General features: G+C 37.4%; 1 protein-coding gene across 1 annotated transcript in view; it reads left to right on the plus strand.

The window, feature by feature from the left end:
• Positions 1-18062, plus strand: part of PDE1A (phosphodiesterase 1A) — a gene marked incomplete at both ends in the record, with an annotated part of 149785 nt that overhangs the window by 119249 nt on the left and 12474 nt on the right. Inside the window, 5 exons of the mRNA XM_080346873.1 lie at positions 4291-4392; positions 4511-4631; positions 8457-8538; positions 10013-10133; positions 12227-12411. Of these exons, the coding sequence (XP_080202999.1) occupies positions 4291-4392; positions 4511-4631; positions 8457-8538; positions 10013-10133; positions 12227-12411 (611 nt within the window). The remainder of the gene's footprint in view (positions 1-4290; positions 4393-4510; positions 4632-8456; positions 8539-10012; positions 10134-12226; positions 12412-18062) is intronic.

Here is an 18062-nt window from a genome sequence, read left to right on the forward strand (position 1 = left end):
ATGTGCTTCCTTAGTCCTGGCTCCTTCATCAGTGGAGACCACCATAAATGAGTATAGCTTGGGAATCCCTGCAGCAACATGCAGCTGTTCCAGCTGACAGAAATCTGGCTGCCAGCCAGTACAGTGAATCCCAGTTGTTCACTTTTGTTATGTCACTGGGGAAAACTGTGATAGGATGGAAACTCCTGCGAAGGAAAATATTTCCCAATGGAAAGAGGAGCCCATGGTTTCCAGCTGTGTGATGTTTATATATATTGCTCTGGTGGACTGCAACAGAATGAAGGGAGGAGTGTGATAGAGTCTCTTCACATTTCTGAATCACACTCTTCTGTGCACAGATTGCTTGGTCTGATCTCCCCACAGTTCTTTTCTTTTTTATGTTATAGACCCTTTGCTCTAACTTCTGTTGCATTTCATTTCTCCATGGTTTTGGAACCCGTGATAAACTACCACGTTCCTTTGGAAGCTGCTCAATCACAGACTAGGTGTGTTTGCACTTGCTTTTCCATTTCCTCTCACTGTAACCTGATTTGGATTTCCTGGAGGATCTTATTTTAGTTTTGTGAACTTTGTGTACAGTGGTTGCATATATCCAATCCACTATTATATGCAGCCAGTTTGAAGTTGGTGGAATTTGGAAATCAGAGAAAGTAGAATTTGTGGTTTCTTGTTGAGGACATTGAGTACAATTTAGAAGAGGTATGTGAACTAACAAGCAACTAAATTAGGACACTCAGTTCCATGTTTTGTCACTTAGCTAGACAATTACAGTCTGTGCTTTCAAACAAAGCAGTAACTTCCAAAGTACCAGTCTGAGAACCTGCACAACCTGTCGAAGTCTGACACTTAACTGAGAGGATCAGTCATGGAAATGATGGTTTCCTGGTATTTTTGCTAATATAAAAAAAAATCCTGTTCTGTCATCAGATAGTGTTGTTCATTGGTGCAATGACAGATCTGTTAGCCACTTAAAAGAAACTCTTCAATTTTCTAATTATTACTAGAGTGAACTTCTTGGTTCTGTACTGGAATTCATGCTGTTAGACTAACAGTTTTGAAATTTGCACTGAATCAAATTGGCAGCAAATTGAAATGATAATTTGTTCAACTTTTTAATGTACTTCCTGGCACTGATTATTTTCTTGACTAACGTCAGATCTGTTTTCTTGAGTTGTAGCAGTTCAATTAAAAAAAAAAAAATAATACCCCAGCCTATTTAAACTGTGGTTCATCCAATTATTTCAGCAAGATGAAGCAAAATGACTGAGAATGACTTTATAGTATTACATTTTCTTTTCTACATGTTAACATTAATAAGATAAATGCACTAATAAACTGTCAGCTTCAGTTAAGGTTAAAACATAGGGTTTGGGTCTGAGCAGGGAAATACTGCCAACATTCTGATGAGGATGTCCTTTGTGGATAACACACGTGACATTCATAGTCTTTTCTCACCCGTTTCTCGATTCTGAAAATATATTCCAGTCTTCCATATTGTCTTGTTTCTCTCACTTAGCTTCCCTAATAAACTAAAGAGGGATCACTTTTTGTCCCCCTTTCTCCTTTGATTTACCAGGCTTTTCATGTTCTAGTATCCCATGTGTTACATCAACTGCTATAGGTGGTCAGATGTTATTAATGTCTCAAATGATTCCAGTTGTAAGGCAAATGTTGATATGTTACCTGATTATATACAAAAGACTAAAAACCAATATGCATTATATACAATGCAGAGTGAGCAGATTTTCTTTCACAACTTCCTTTGGAATTCTTCTGTCTGAGGAAAGCAGGATTGCTATAATTTGCAAGATGAATGTTATGCCTTCAGTTCCCAACTTGCTTTTGCTCATCTTAGCCTGTTCCTTCATTTTTTCATTAGTTTCCTGCTGAATAAATGTCTTTGTCATGGACAAATACAGATAAAGCTGGTTTCTGTTTAGTGGTTGACTACTTTTCTGAGGAATTAATGTGTCACTCCTTATCTCGTTTATTACAGCACTATTAATGTAATTTCTTCACATCATCTTGCAACTATTTTTTACAGTATCCTATCCATAGGACATATCGATATAGGAGGGTTGAGAAAGGATGACAGCACATGGAATGACAGTTTACTTCAGAAAAGTGGAGATTACATACTCAAAAACAGTAATCTTCCAATTGTGGATCTCAAAAATCTGCCTGTATAGTGTTACTGCTTCCTGTCATGGAACTAAAGATGGCAGTGCCTGTGAACATTTTGGCTGTCATATCATGAGCAGGGCTGACCATATTGTCCTGATGCCCGTAGCTGTGGACTGCTTAATGAAGTGGACAGAGATTCCTGCCCCGAGTTATCTGTGGGACCAGCTGACGTCTCCTTCAATATGGAAGTTGAGAGGGTCTTTTTTTCCCTGGGAAATGTTTTAAGAATGGTTGAAGTCCAAGAATAATCTTCTGTACAATGGTAGTAGACTGAGCATTCATAGATTTCATAAAGCTTTACTTAATGTTTCCCCATCAGTTCTGAATTTTTCATCTCTCTTTTGAGGATGGATGGGGATGCATGCAGGGAACAACCACAGGCCATAGGTGAAGAGCCTCTCCTTTGCTGTTAAGCAGCTTTTTTGTGGCCTGAAATCTTCAAAAGTGTATGAGGAGGACAGTGTTTGATCCTTGTTCAGGTGAGGAGGTTAGAATTAGGGTTTGTCTCCTGCCATCACAGTGTGAATCTACTGGAAGCAGAATTTTGCTTTTCTGTGTGTTTGTGTAATAGAGGGGGGCTTATTTCTGATTACTCTTAAAAGTTCAGACATGAAAAGTTCCTAGGAAAATCTCCTATAGAAAGGGAAAGTGATAATTATTTCAGTCTTACAAACAACAGGGTTTAACAATGCAAAGCCCTCAGTATTCATGTAGTGTTAGCTGTTTTTTTTTCCTTTTTTTTTTTTTTTAAATGTGTTTGGCTGTGTTTGAAGGGTACAGTTTCAAAGCAATGTGGAGGAGGAACAGTTGGGATGCAAATTAATTAGTATCTTATTATAAGGTCAGATAAGGTAAGGCATTTTCTAAACACAAGTTGCTATGGCTGCGTATTTTTGAGTAGAAGTAAGAAGACTGAGTCTTTATCCAGTTACATCAAAGCAAATCAGGGATAAATACACAAAAATCAATGAGGAGTATCAGGTTAAATATGCAATTAATTTGGCTCAAAAGCAGTCTTGATAGTTTTTATAACAAACTATTCTAGCAGTCTTAAAGAAAACTGCAATTTACCTCTTAAAAACATAGTCCTTTTAAAAAAATGCATTAAGTAAATCAAAGATATGAATACAATAGGAAAGATCAGTGAGAATGAATAAAGTGGGATTCTACTGTTGTAGTTGATACTTGGACATCCTTAAGATTCAGAGTGTGCTCATGAAGATATATGCTACGTAATCAAAGATTTAATGTGGTGAATTGTCCCCAATATAAATAAAAGCAACACTCTCGCACACAAATCCTCCTAGACCATTTGAAAGCATGTAAATGAAGACTCAGGAGACTGCTACATTGTCTATATACACTCCATCTACATTGAGGAAATAGAATTTTCCAAATCAGTAATTATTGTTGACAAAATTAATGTACTTTCATATACAATGAGAATTAATATGCTGTCTTACATGATTTATATTTTACTCTTTTCATATTCACTTAAGAGAAAGCTGATGGACAAGCCAAGACCTCTGACCATAATACCAAGAGATAGATAAACTATAAATCCTGAACTTGTTCTGATTCATGAAACAGAAATTTTTGACATGAAGGACGGTTTGTGATAATGTAAATGTATTGGTGTAATGTTGATAGTGTTTCAGATGTAATATCTCTTGCTCTTCTGGGTGTTTCCACAGCCTTCTTCCTAGGTTTAGTGTTATGCCTGATCTGCACTAATATGGGGGTGGTAAGCACAGAGACCGACTGGTTTTTTGAATGTTCTACTGGTGGAAAAATAAGGAAAGGCTCATAATGGGTGAACAGAACTGCATGTAATTTTAGTTTATACACTTGAAAAGAGGAATTACCAAACAGTGTGACTCTGAAATAATTATTGCTGAGTGCATTTTTTGAAGTACATTGCTTTCACAGAATCCCTTTAGGATACAATGTTTCAGTTGTTAATAACTTATTTAAATGCTTTTAAAAACATAATAAAACCCATGATGTTGTCTAAAAGGTTATAAATTAACAAGCAGTACTTAAACAATGTACCACACATAGAATAAATGCATTCTAATGAGTCATTTTGCTTTTAATTATTCTTAGGGAGTTGCGTAGCTTGGTCATTGAGATGGTCTTGTCTACAGATATGTCGGGTCATTTTCAACAGATTAAAACTATGCGACATACTCTACAGCAGACAGAGGGGTAGGTTATTTTCCATTCTGTTCATCGTCTATAGTCTTTCAATGAGTTCATGTACAAGAAAGAATTTAAATAGTTGCCTTTGTTTTGAGATAATTGGAGCATGTCCTTGAATTGACAGGGTAGACAAAGCCAAAGCCATGTCTTTGATTCTACATGCAGCAGACATAAGCCATCCAGCAAAATCCTGGGAGCTGCACTACCGGTGGACCATGGCACTGATGGAAGAATTTTTTCGACAGGTGCCATTTTTAAAATCTTTTAATAAATCTAGTTCCATAAGCAATAGTTACACAATTAAATCTTTCATAAGTCTACCAGCAAGGATGCTGTTGGCTGTGATTGACAAGCATTGTTAGTAGTATATATTCTTTATTCTTCAACCATACCACTGACATTAATTCAACTTTTATGTGCATGAATAAGATGAAATTGTTATAGCTCTATATCTATTTCAGCTGATACCAGGATTCTGAGTGTTATAGCATTTTTAAATTTCAATGATAATATAACTTGTCAAGCTGTTTTCATTCTGTAGAGAGAGATTTATATATGCTTCGAGCTAAAAAGTAGCACCAGCAGAATAGTATGAGGGGCTTCAAAATAGGAAGAATTCATGTTCATCAAAAGCAGCAAACAGTTGTCTCCATTTCACATTTCAGAAAGCCCTTGTATTTCTTTTCTTTGCCAGTGCTTGCCATGTATATGCCACATAGATCTGCAGATTTTGCTTTCTTAACAGCTTGACCTGAAGCCAGAGGTTAGACAGAATCATCCTGTTAACACTATGGCCATGTGTCCTAAACCAAAAATGAAGATGCACCTTTCTGAAAGTTTTTTTTCATTTTGTAAGATACCGAATTCAAAGAGAAAGCCCAGTAGGTGCTGGTGTCACTTCTGCCATTTGTTTTACTCACCTCAGCAGGTGTAAAATCCGATTTCTCCCAAGGGAGAATAGTCTCCCTGCAATGAATATTTGTGACCATACACATTTTTAACATAACAGTTACTAAAGTACAAATGATAACCAAAATCAAGTTTAGGTATTACACTGTTTCTACAGCTATACATGGGTTTTAAAAATGGTTAACCCAGATAACAGAACAGTGTATGTCTTGTTCATCTTGATTTTCATTATTTTGCTATATGATGACATTTTCAAATCAGGTGGGTCACACTGGAAAAGAGTTGGAGTATAAAAAGGTCAGTATGTTAAAGCATGTGGTTGTTAGGCCCATCTGCTCTAGAAGGTTCTTGCTCAGTACCTAGAAGTTCTTTATATCAATTAACAGTAAGGAAACAGACTGGAGAACTGTTGCCTTAATCTAAATAATGAATGGACTAAGTTTTGTGGAAATATTGAATAGAGTCATGAATTTGTATCTGCTTCTGTAAATGGAAATTATTAGGATTTTGTACTTGAGAGGAAAAAGGAGGAGCAGATTACTCCAGATATATATTGCTTGAAAAGGTCAGAAATTACCAACTGTGAAAACATTTTAGACACAGAGGGACAGACTAGGCAGCACCCTTGGGACAGTGAGGCAATGTGTCCAGTCAAGTGCATGTAGAATTAGCAATGAACAGTCCCACATTTGTCATTAAGTACATAGGATCGGCTAATGTTTTAGTTATTCCTTTATCCTTTCATTAGAAGAAGTAACTGGATCCCAAATAAGCTGCTCAAAGACTTGAGAAGGCATTTAACAATAGGATCAAATCACCATGTATGTATTTCTGCAACTCAGCAGTAAATCATGTGAAAGTCTCTCAGGCTTTAAAGGAGTGTGCAAGGAACCAAATCTCTCTTTATGCATACTACTAAGATCAGTCTGTATGGCATAGTTCCAACACATTTGAAGTGTGATGAAGAAACTGTACATATATAAATGTACTGAACAGGGCATACACAGTAGGTCTTTTGCTTCCTAGATGCACTGTTTTGGTTGTGCATCCTCTGGTCTGTTGATCAGTGTGTGTGTGTGGTGGAAATCTCTGGGATTTCCAAATCTATGTTAGCCAACATGAAGTAGTTCAGATGCATACAAACCCCCCTAATTCCTCCTCTACTTTAAAAATAGTAATTCAACTGTTTCTACTTCCTTAGATGAAAAAGCAGCAGAGCCTGAAACTGCTGATCCAAAACCAATGCTTTAACAGGCATCTTTCAAAGTAAGCAAGTACCAGCACAACATGAACATTCACCTACACAAAAAACTTTGTTAACTGCAGCTAATGGTTAAAATACGTGCTAGTGTTAACTTCAGGGGAAAAGCCAAACAATGCTTTAAGTTTAAAAGCAACAATTACAGGAAGTGTGTTATAATGCTAAGGAAAATCTGAGCTACTTATTTAAAATAAAAATACATTCACTCATCTCAAAACCTTAAAAATAAAGAAATACATAGTTCAAGTCACTCAAACAAGTATCAGAACTCCTATAGCATTCTACTCTCAGTCTGAATAGGTCCAAAAGCACAAAAAAACCAAATTGTCCAGTGAGTTCAGCACCTGGGCAAAGAGGTTTTTTTACTGTTTTGAGATTTGTCTTGATTTTAAATCTTTAGAAATATTAATGATAAATTTAACTGTAAATTCTGTGTCTTACAATTTACAGTCTTATATGACATTTAAGTATTAATTATGTATTGTATTACTTATATATTATATTAATTGCAAAATAATTCATAATTGGTTAAAAGACCTACTTGAAAACATTAAAATAATTCAAACAAATTCTTTGCTAGTGTGGAATTTTCTCATTTTTAATACCTAGATAATAGAAGACTGCAAAATTAGTATTTCTTTAGAAATCCTGTGTTCAACAATGGCTGAAATTGTTAGAACTACCCCAGTTTATATTATATCACAATCTGCCTTCAGCATTTACCTGGAGGCACCACTAACACTGCTCCTATTAGGACATGTTCATGTGTTCTTTTACATGCTGCATGCAAATTACGAACCCTTAGGCATAGAATTTAAAGGCCACAGTGATAAAACTCTCCACTTCTACATGAAACACAATCTGCAAGCTATATCTATTCCTGTGCCTGAAATGGTTTTATTGGTATTACAGTTCTAAACTTTTCACAACTCTAGTTCAATGATATATGATAAAAAGTTTAAGGAAGGTCAATACTGTCCCCTTTGTCCATCAGCCTCTGATGAGATCTTTGGGAAAATAGTATGTTCATGTACTGCTCCCCACTGATATCCATGAATAATATAATACATAGAGTCATTTTACTTGACAGACTAACTTTTCCTATATCTAGAATGTCAGTGCATCTAGGGGCCAAGTTTGTCCAGCAACACAAATTATAGCCTTCTTTGAATGATCTCTCTTCAGGTTTTTTTGTGCCACTAGACTTTCTTTTTGAGCTATTTCAAGTCAGTTGGTCTACCATGCTGAAAACTGAGATAATGGCCCCCTGTCTGTCAAAACTGTTATGACAAAAAACCTCTCTTTTAATGTATTAGGTGTTGAACTATTTTCAGAATTAGGTTGTACAAATTTGTAATGAAATTGAGCTTCTGCTTTTTTATGGCTACAGTAGCAGAGAGACATGCCTGCTAGTGAGAACCAGTTCAGGTCAGATCGTGCCCTTGACCTATGTAAATCCACTGAAGGACTCCTACATGTTGGATAAACAAATGTGATAGAAGGAAACAATTAGCATTTGCCATGCTATTGCAAACATGTCTAAATATCTCCAATCACATTACATCTGGGATCAGCAGAACCCAACTGTGAATACTGGAGGATTTCATACATGTTAAATCTCATTGGCCTTGCTCTTGAGGATAACTTGCTTGCAATAAGTTCCTTTATATAAAAATTGTCAAATGTAAGTTAGAATTTTGACTTTAATTTTTCCCTAAAATTTGAAGATAAATAATGAAGTGGGTGGTTTTGTTTGTTTTCCTTCTGTGGCTTGTTTTTGTTTAGGAATATAAGTGAACAAATTAATCAGTTGAATAAATACTAAGAATGTTCAGATTCCTTTGTCTTTCTGTCTCTCTATTAAATATGTGCTTATAATATTGAATGTTGTTGTTTGCAGGGAGACAAGGAGGCTGCTTTAGGTCTTCAGTTTTCCCCACTCTGTGACCGCAAGTCTACTTTGGTAGCTCAGTCCCAAATAGGTAATGTCAAGTTTTGTTTTTCTTTTTCTTGTATATGTAGGAACATGTAAAATCATGTGGGCATTTCTTATTCCCATTTTGAGTTTTAGATGTTCCAAATACCATAGTGTAGAAGGCGTTTCTTTGCACCTATCTGTTCATGCAACTCCTATGCTCTTACAGCAGAAATGCTGGTCTCAAAAGAACATGAAGTAATTTCAGCATATGTGGTGCCAAGGAGGGACAGGAGAGGGATTAAGTATGGGACATAAACCCAACTTTTACTGTACATGCATTAGAATTTGGTAGATCATGTCCTCAGACAGATTGACTCTTGGTCAAGTCACACGTCTGTCTCTACCACAATCTGAAAGCCTTGTATTGTTTTGTAGATGTATCTCAAAGCTAATTCATACATCAGATCTCCGCACTGCAGAGACTGTCAGTGTGGCAGGGTCAAACTACATAGGGTCAAGCCTCCCTGTGTTGACAAGGACCACTGCATTCTCTTCCTGTCAATCCTAATTGCATTTTGGTCAACTGCAGCCAAACTTTATCTTTCCACTTTCAGAAATGTGGGTCTAAGCTCTCTCTATCCCTGTTTCCATCAGCAGAAATAAGGAAATAAAATTATGTGAGTGAACACAATATTCAGGGAGAGATTCTACAGCTGACTGTGTTATCCTTGAACTGAAGCATGTCTTCCTGTCTGACCTTGTCATTGGAAATGTCCTTTATTCCATTTCACTGGGACTTGAAAGGCACTGTGCTTGAGCATCATACCTACTGCAGGAGGGAAACTGGATCCTAGGCTGAAGCACTGTTGCTCACCTCTGTGCTGTGTTGCATGGTTAGAGCATGAAGACATATGGAAATCCATTGCTAGCTCATGTTTTAGCATTTTTTTTTCCTGTTAAGTGCTCAGCAGGGAATAATGCTTCATTCTTTCACTGTGTCATTCCATACCTTGATGAGCACTTTAAAATGTAAAAGGCATTGTTCAGAGCTGACATCTCCGAACTGTGGGATGAATGCTCTCTCCTAAGGATATTACTTGTTCTCTTCACTGATTTGACAGAATACTCCTACACAACGTGAAATAACACTTTACCTCCACAGAATAATAAACAGCATTTTGAAATATTAACTCCTTTGCAAGAAGATCTGAATGGTAAAAGACACAGCATGACTTCTAGCCCCTTGGCTTCCCTTCTATTCAATAATTAATATTCATTTCAAATGGTAGGTGTGTTCTGCAGTACATAAAATTTACAAGAAAAAGCAATGAAAAGCTGTAATCATTAATATCTAGTTATATCTATAAAGCTTCAGGTGTTTTTGTTTCCAGTTGTGCTTTTTTTTTCCTCAAGATTATACTAGCGGTATTGAGTATATTGAATCAGGACTACAGTCAGAAAATCAGCCTGATATATAGTATTTTGATTTGAGAGCTGTGGAAATGGAAAACCTGTTTTTCTCTCTTTTTCTTCTTTAGGTTTCATTGATTTCATAGTAGAACCAACATTTTCTCTTCTTACGGACTCAATGGAGAAAATTGTTATGCCTCTTATAGAGGAAGCATTAAAATCTGAAAGTCCTGCATTTGGGACATCCAGGTATGAATACACTGTTTAGTTATTGAACTAACATAAACTAACATAATGGTGTCATTCTTTGAATTATCACAATTGTTTTAACGGTTGGAAAAGTAACAGAAATAGCTGTGTGGTATTGCCACCATGTGGTACTGTGTTGTATTTGCAATAAGCTATTACTCCAATGACTGTGAACCATCGTGCACATAAAAAGTCAAAACCACAATAACGATTAGAATACACACATGTAAAATGTAAAGTTGATTTTCTACAGCATATCTAATAACATTTTTTTTCCTTTGACCATAATCTTCCCAATAGATTATTGAGGTACCTACTTCTCTTGAGCTATTTTCAGTATAATTTTAATTGACAGTACCAAAAGTTATTTCTTTCTGAGAAACAATTGGAAGTGGAGGTGGTGAAGGTAGTTTCAGGGTTTTTTTTCCTGTTTTATATTATTCTGTCGGTCACTTTCCTTCTTCACCTTTCCGTTTGAATAATATTTGCTATATGCACTTGAGCCAAAATTGATTCCATTTATATTCTACTTGAGAGATCCAAGTACAGTATGAGATGCAGCGAGGGTTTACCCATCCAGCTGTTGTTTTTGCTTCATAGAAGTTGTCTATAAAACAAACGTCCTATAACAGACAGTGTTATCTGAATGACTCTATGCTGAAAGCATTGTTCAATAATAAGATGCTGCTTTTACAAATATTACCTCTGTTACTACATTTTAAAAAATTTTAAAATTGTAATTTGAGTTTTCACTGAGGCTACTAATATGATAATTCTGCAGGGCAGTTTTTCATTTGCTGTGAATTAGTTAGATTTTAATAGCAAAAGGATGACTATAATTCTTTCTGATAATGATTTTACTTATATTTTGGTTAATAGAAGTAAGGAGAAATTATTAGAAGTATGTATTTAGGATAGTGTTCTTAGTGTTTTGTGGAACAGTGCTAAACTAAGGCATTATTGATAACATACTTGTTTACCTACTCCTTCACAAACGAGTGATTAGCAGCTTCAAATGATTAGTAGCTCTAGGCTTCATTTTTGTCTGATGTTCACAGCTGAGTGTTAGATGAACAGAAGTTTATGATCCAGCAAAGCTTCCTCATGTGGGGTAGAGGATAAAGGCATTTTTTCTTAGTATAGGATCAAAAGCTACACTTAGGAAGAGTCTGGAGAGCCCATAGTATGATACAGAACTGTCTGAACCAGCAGAGTTGCACAGACACTACTGGGTGGACGCCAAGAGTGTATGGAGCACCCAGAGACTGCAGTTAACTCTTCTCATGCAGTTCTCACTGATAAGTTCACTCCAACTCTATTTTCTGATTAATGGAAATTCATTTGCATGCATATGAACATCTGTCTGTGGTACCAATGAGATAAACTATGCAGCATAATTGAGTAAACAAAACCTGCTATGATGTGATCACTTCTACAAGGCTAGAAATAGGTCTGAATTTTTAATCCTAAGAAAAAAAAGAGAGTTAATAATTTTTTTCACCCACCTCTACATGTATCTGCATATCCAAATACAAATAATCAATTTGACTTCTACCTTCTCTTTAATGGCCGGTAGCTGCAGTACCTCTTAAGTGGTTTTTAAAGCCTCTGTATTAAATTCTTCTTTGACTACACTTGAAGGCATGTACCTCCAAGAGAATTTTCAGCAGAAGCTAAACCTACTTAACTGTCATATACTTTCATGTTTTGCTTTTTTTAAATGGGTCAACAAATAACAGTCAGATACCTTTCCTGTGAGCCCCAAAGATACCATTCACAGTTCAAAAACACAGCTAAGAGGCTGCTCCAAAATGGCTATATAAACATTCTTTCAAGAACTAACTAACAAGTAATATATTTTCAGCTGTCACATTTTTTCAAGAATTCCTTGGAAAAAAGGTCAGTAAGAATTGGTCCCACATTACAGCTTTATGAGTTGAAGAAATGTCTTATATCTTAGACACGGTTTGGTGAAAAATATTGTTTTGAGTTAGTGATTGCATGTACATTCTAAGAAATTTGATTCAAATTAACTGTGTATTATTAAAATTGCCCAACTGTGTTCACAATTTAGGTTTTTTTCCCTTCTGCAGCCAAAATAGTTTGGGAGCAGTGAGCAATGCTGAAGCACAAAGACGACCCAATTTTAAAAGTACAACTGATGGAGGGACTCACACAGAAAATTCTCTAGCAACTGTAGACCTAAAAAGCTTTAAGGACAACTTGATGAAGATCATTCAAGCAAACAAAGAAAGATGGAAAGAATTAGCAGTAGAAGGTAAGATATACTAAGGTGAAATATTTTTGTTGGTTACTCCCTCACATCTCCCCTACTTTCATTTTTTTAATTTCCTTCAACATATAAAAGTATGTAGTTGTCTTGTATTCATATCTTTTATGTCATAATGTTGGTTTAGATGGTGCTGTTTTGCTCTCCCTGGAGGTATAAAGAGATGTAGGTGGTCAGGGGATGAGAGCAAATTTTACAGCCTGTGCAATAAGGCCCTGTGCTGCTCTGTTTATCTCTAGAAGTCTGATTTAGAAATGTACATTCTTGCACATTTAATCATAACTGATACTGACATCTGCTTTAAATGCCAAAATCAACAATTCAAAGTAGTATGTGCTCCCACATTTCTTAAGAAATGTAAAAGTTGTACTTTGCTATTACAAATGCTATTTTTTCCCCACTGTATGGTACAAAATTCAGTATTGCAGCCTTCTTGAGACTATTCTGTAGGCAATTATTTAAATGACTCCACTGATCTAAAGTTTTGGGCTATCGCAGCATTTATTAGACCCAAACAAGGCAAAAAGTGACTCTTTGTTTGCTGATAGATAGTTAATAAAGCCAAACCTGCATCAAGTATCTTAGTTCATATGTCATACTTGAAAATCGTCTGAGGTTACAGTTATCTGAGTGAAATGACTTGTGAAAATTGTTGAGCACATTTTATAACCTTGATCCAGCTTAAGTGAATGCCATTTGGGAATATTTTGTCCACAGTCTGTGCTGTTTCCAAGTAAACACCTGGAGTATTTCAGTATACTGTTTCGCTGCTGGAACTGATCTTGCTGCACATGACCTGATACTGACGGCAGGGAATGATAGCCTGGAACCCAGTGCCAGCCTTGTCTTTCATTCCATCATCCAAAGCATCTTTTTTCTCAAAAAGGTGTCAGAAGAGACAGAAAACCACTACTGAACAGTGCTACAATCTCATTTAGTGCTAAATCACGAATGAATATTCTCATTAGGAGAATGTTAAGAACAAGCTTCTACAATCTGCTGTGACAATGACTTGAGAGTTAGGTAGAAGGGGCAACAAAGGAATAGATTTAACTAACATTGTCTCTTCTTCATGGGCAGCTTCATAGGATCGATTGCCTCTTTTGGTATTGTCCAACTAATAATGGCTTGTCAAAAGGACAAAACTGCTAATTTGTAAATATCAGTAGTAATAGGAGATCACCAGGGTGCCCAAGACCACTTAGCTACAGCCTGCAGAAATCAAGTAACCCTACATGCAGAGTCCCTCAATATGGAAGAATGGAGAACTTGCTATCTGGAAGTTTGCCATTTCCAGTTACATCTGACTAACCAGTTTGACTTTGGTACATCAAATTTTTGGTATATTGTTTTGGAGGTGTACAGTGCATTTCCTTTTCATTTCCAGTGCTTTGTAGTGCTCTATAAATTACCGATAGATTTAGCCCAGTTGTACTGGGCTGTTGACAGCCACTGAAAACACAAAGCTTCTCACAGCAAGAGATTTAAGAATTGTCAGTCAATATTAATGTGAGGCCCAGCAAGACCCAGGAAATGCTGGACATGCTTTCTACTGTGAAAAACAGAGCTGTTAATGTTCAGGACTCCATGGACTTTGTTGAGATTGTAGTGGTCCATATTATTTTCTTCCATGCCCTTCTTTTCTTCCATCAACTTGGCTAGTGAAGTATGTCTATGTATTTCTGGATCAGAGTTATGGAATTACAGTAGAATATAAATTAAGAAAACTGACGGGTAAGTGGAAATAGCTGGTGCTGAGGCCAGAAATTGATGAAGATATCTGCTTTGTGTGGTTGTGGGTTAAACTATTTTGCAAAACCTCTGTGAGAGCAAGGAAGAGATTTCTAGAAAACTGCCTACTTGCAGCAGCATCTCCAGTTCACTGGAACATTGCATGGAGAACTTCAGGGTGCCTGGTTGGAATCTAGAGGCACCTTGTGAATACTGCAGGTACTTTTGAGTACAGATTTATATTTTGTTAGTACACAGAGAGTAAGGTCTTTTAATAAAAACTGCAGGGGCATTGTATAGGTTTTGGGAAAATTAAGATGTTTTCCATTAACTTTTTGCATGTGGGCAGTAAGGACTGCTGGAAAAGATGCTTTCACTAGGTGAATGTGGCCCCCTATAGAGCACTGTCTGAGGTAGCACTTATGTTCCTTGTCACATAATGGGAGAAGAAATCTTCCCCAATTGGCCCATATCAGCAGGATATGTGCTCTGAAGCTGCACCCTGCAAAGGCTGAAAATCATTAAAAATTAACAAAATTTATGTGCAAAATTAACATCTAGTAAAGAATGAAAAATACTGAAATAAGTCCCCTTTCCACTTGAAATTCCTTTCAGACTGCACTCAAGTTTGACTAAGCTTGTAAGTGAATAACCTGAGACCTTGAACATCAGATAATTTGTTCCATCCTGCCTGGATCTCATGTTACCTTCTCTGGCTCTATTGCTTGGTGAAAGTCATTAGATTGCGCTGGACATACATATGAAGTTGTGTTTTATTCGTATCTTAGCAGGAGCACAAACCGAGGGAAGAAATACCAGTTGTAAATCACTGCCAGGTGAAAGGAGCTTTGTTATTGCTATCATTATTCCTAGCTGGATAATTTATGACAAACCACAAAGAGCTGAGTGCACAGAGAAGGCCATGTGTTTGAGGGCACTGTGCCATGGTAGTAACCAGGCTGGCTGTTAGCGTAGATCTCCAAACACTTCCTGAGCTGACTACGACAAACAGTACTTGTTGTTAAAAGAACCATCTGTGTCCTTGTCAGTGGGTTCTGCAGACACTAGACATTGTTCCCAGATTAGTTCACAGGATCAAGAGAAATTGTCTCTATAAATGTAATACTACAGATGCACAGGCAATATAGTAAGGAAACTAGTGTCAACATATATAATTTCCTGAGCGTGACTTGAGCTTGTTCCTGTTTCTCACCTTTTCGGGATAAGGCTGCCCATGTAGCCCTGGTTGGCAGGCAGTTGAGCCAGAGGTGAGTGAGGGCTGAGAAAGCTGGAAGATGCTCTGACTCCTGTGCCCAGACAAGCCAGAGCAGGAGACCAAGACAAACTGATGGTGCTGATGACAGTGCAGCTTTTCTGGAGGTGTGGCAGGCCCGGGTGCTGGTGCTGCCCCTTTCTGGAGAGATAGTTGCTGCTGAGACTTGATTCAGAGCAAGCAGTTTGTTCAAGGAGCAATGTGCTTTGTTTTGGAAAGGCCTGTGTTAGTAATGAAAGCATTTATCTACCTAGGCAGCAGTTTCAGAGTTTCCTTAACAGAAGGCTCACTAAATGGCTCCATTTTGCTAAAAAGGCTGTGTCTTATATAATTGATGCAGAGCAGCTCAGTGCTTAATAGCCTAAGGGTCCTCAACCTTTTACCACTGGAGAATTAGAGAAATGTTTCTCAGGCCTTTCAGGGAATGCAGTTAACAGGGAATTACCATAATGATCAAACATCTGGGATTCTAATTTGAAAGCCTTGATGTTTAATTAATATTCCAAACCCCTAATCACCAGATAATCCGTCTTTGTTCAACTCAACACAGTGATAAAGAGACCATTCCATCCTGTGCTATTTTCAACACATAGTGGCAACGGCTGCTGCTTTTTCCAGTTGTGGTACTTGTAGCAAACAGGCAGTAAAGATGCTCAGATGAGTCTGAGAGGTTGTTTCATTGGAGAAAATGTTTGCTAAATGGATTTTAAGGTCTGGAAGTTATTGTCTACTGAAAAAACTGTAAGAAACACATGACTGTTGGGAAAGATTTAAATGTTATGTAAGATCCTTCATGATGCAGTTCTTAGAACAGAAAAATTGTAACAATGATTTAATATTTTAAAAATACAATGTTTATTCCTTATCCCCACAATGCTTATCCCTTCAAGCTTATTTTGTTCAAATGTTCAAAAGGCTTACTAGTCAAGTTGGTCAGTGGTTGGCACGCTCAGGTACCCAACAGAGTAAAAGGGTATGGACTAGTAATCATGATTACCATCTGTTCAGTAGATACCATTGTAAATAAAGTTACAGGGATAAATAAGTATCATTATCTTAACTTTACAGTTGAGCAAAAAGAGCCACAGACAGCTTAGGACATCTCAGGTCATATAATAACATGAAGGACTGCAGCATACAGTGTCCAGCTGCCAATCCAATGGGCCCACCACTGATGCATGCTCATCTTTAGGATAATACAACAGCAGTTACTTGTTGCTCCCATTTTATGCTTCTGTAACTCTTCTGAAGAATTAACTGTTACAGGACTTGAATGAAGGTTGCATTATTTGTGTGGAAAGTGATCAGTGACAAACCTTGTCCTGGACACCTTCAGGCAGCGCACTGTGCTGCACGGCTCAAAGGTCTGTGGGTCTAAAGGGTGACCGGACGGATCAGAATGGGATAAAAAAAGAGGCTAAATGGGGCTCTGGCACTGTCCCACTGCTTAATTTTGACAGTAACAATATGGAAAAATGATAACTACTGCATCTTTGGAGCAGAGATCAGCTGGGGTTTTTTTCCTTCCCCCGTCACCATGGGCAGCAACTTCGAATAATCAATGTCTTTTCTGAAAGACCTCTGGATGGTACCTGCAGGCCCCCCTCAGGCACTTTCAGTCCAGCATACTACCAGTCACAAAACCCACAGGGTTCTGCTCCATTTTGTCTGAAAGATTTTCTCTGCAGGCTCACTAATAAGAAGGGAGTAACAGCTACTGAAATGTGAAAATCTGTGATGATCTGATAGTTACTGTGATTTAGCAGCCACTAAGAAGGACGGGTGGTGGGAGGACGTGTGTGACAGTCATGGAAACCAACTGACAGTTTGACACATGAAATCTACCTTAATGGACTGTTTTAATCTGTTGGAGAAAAATAAATTCTCTGATTTTAATTTCAATACTAAAATGTTTAGGTCATAAGCAGTTTTTTATCTAATCCAGAAAGGTGTTAACAGTGGGAAAAGGAGAATTTTTCACTGGTCTGAGGAAGTGCAATGAATGGATTGAGCTAAGAGTAGCAAGAAATGTTTTCTTTGGCAGTACCTGGTAAATCACAGACTAAGGAATGATAACTGAACCTATTAATGGAACCTGTTATATATCCCCCTGGAGTATACACCAGAGAGCTGGCCTTTCCCTGCATGTGACAAACTACATGGCTTAAACCACCTTTTCCCTCTAGTAGTCTCAGAGCAGCATGTTCCTCCCTTCCCCTGTCCTGAAAGTCCCAGCATTCAAGCCCCTGGGCTGACAGCTAAACAGCAAAAGAGAAATAAAAGGCGGAGGTAGCCACCTTAGGAAACCCTAAACTCACCACAAATTATTTTAAACCAAATCTTCTAGTAGAAAGTTTTGATAGCTAATTATGCCTGTGCTATGTTCTCTATATGTCATAGTGCTGTGACATCAAGTGCCGCTGGATTACATGGTTTGCAGTGGTTTTATTTCCTCCTGTATCTGTGATGCAATTTGTGTGAGGAAGTGACAGTGGAAGGAATAGGTGTCTAAATACCTCTGTGAGTTACTGCATTGTATTCTTGGCTTTGAAAACTGTAGGTTGGTTGGGAAAAATCACAGTTGTTTGGGAACTCCTGGCCATGTCTTTAAACTTACTTGGGAGCTCCAGAGGCA

Source organism: Nesoenas mayeri, assembly GCF_963082525.1.
Source record: "Nesoenas mayeri genome assembly, chromosome: 6".
Lineage (NCBI taxonomy): Eukaryota > Metazoa > Chordata > Aves > Columbiformes > Columbidae > Nesoenas > Nesoenas mayeri.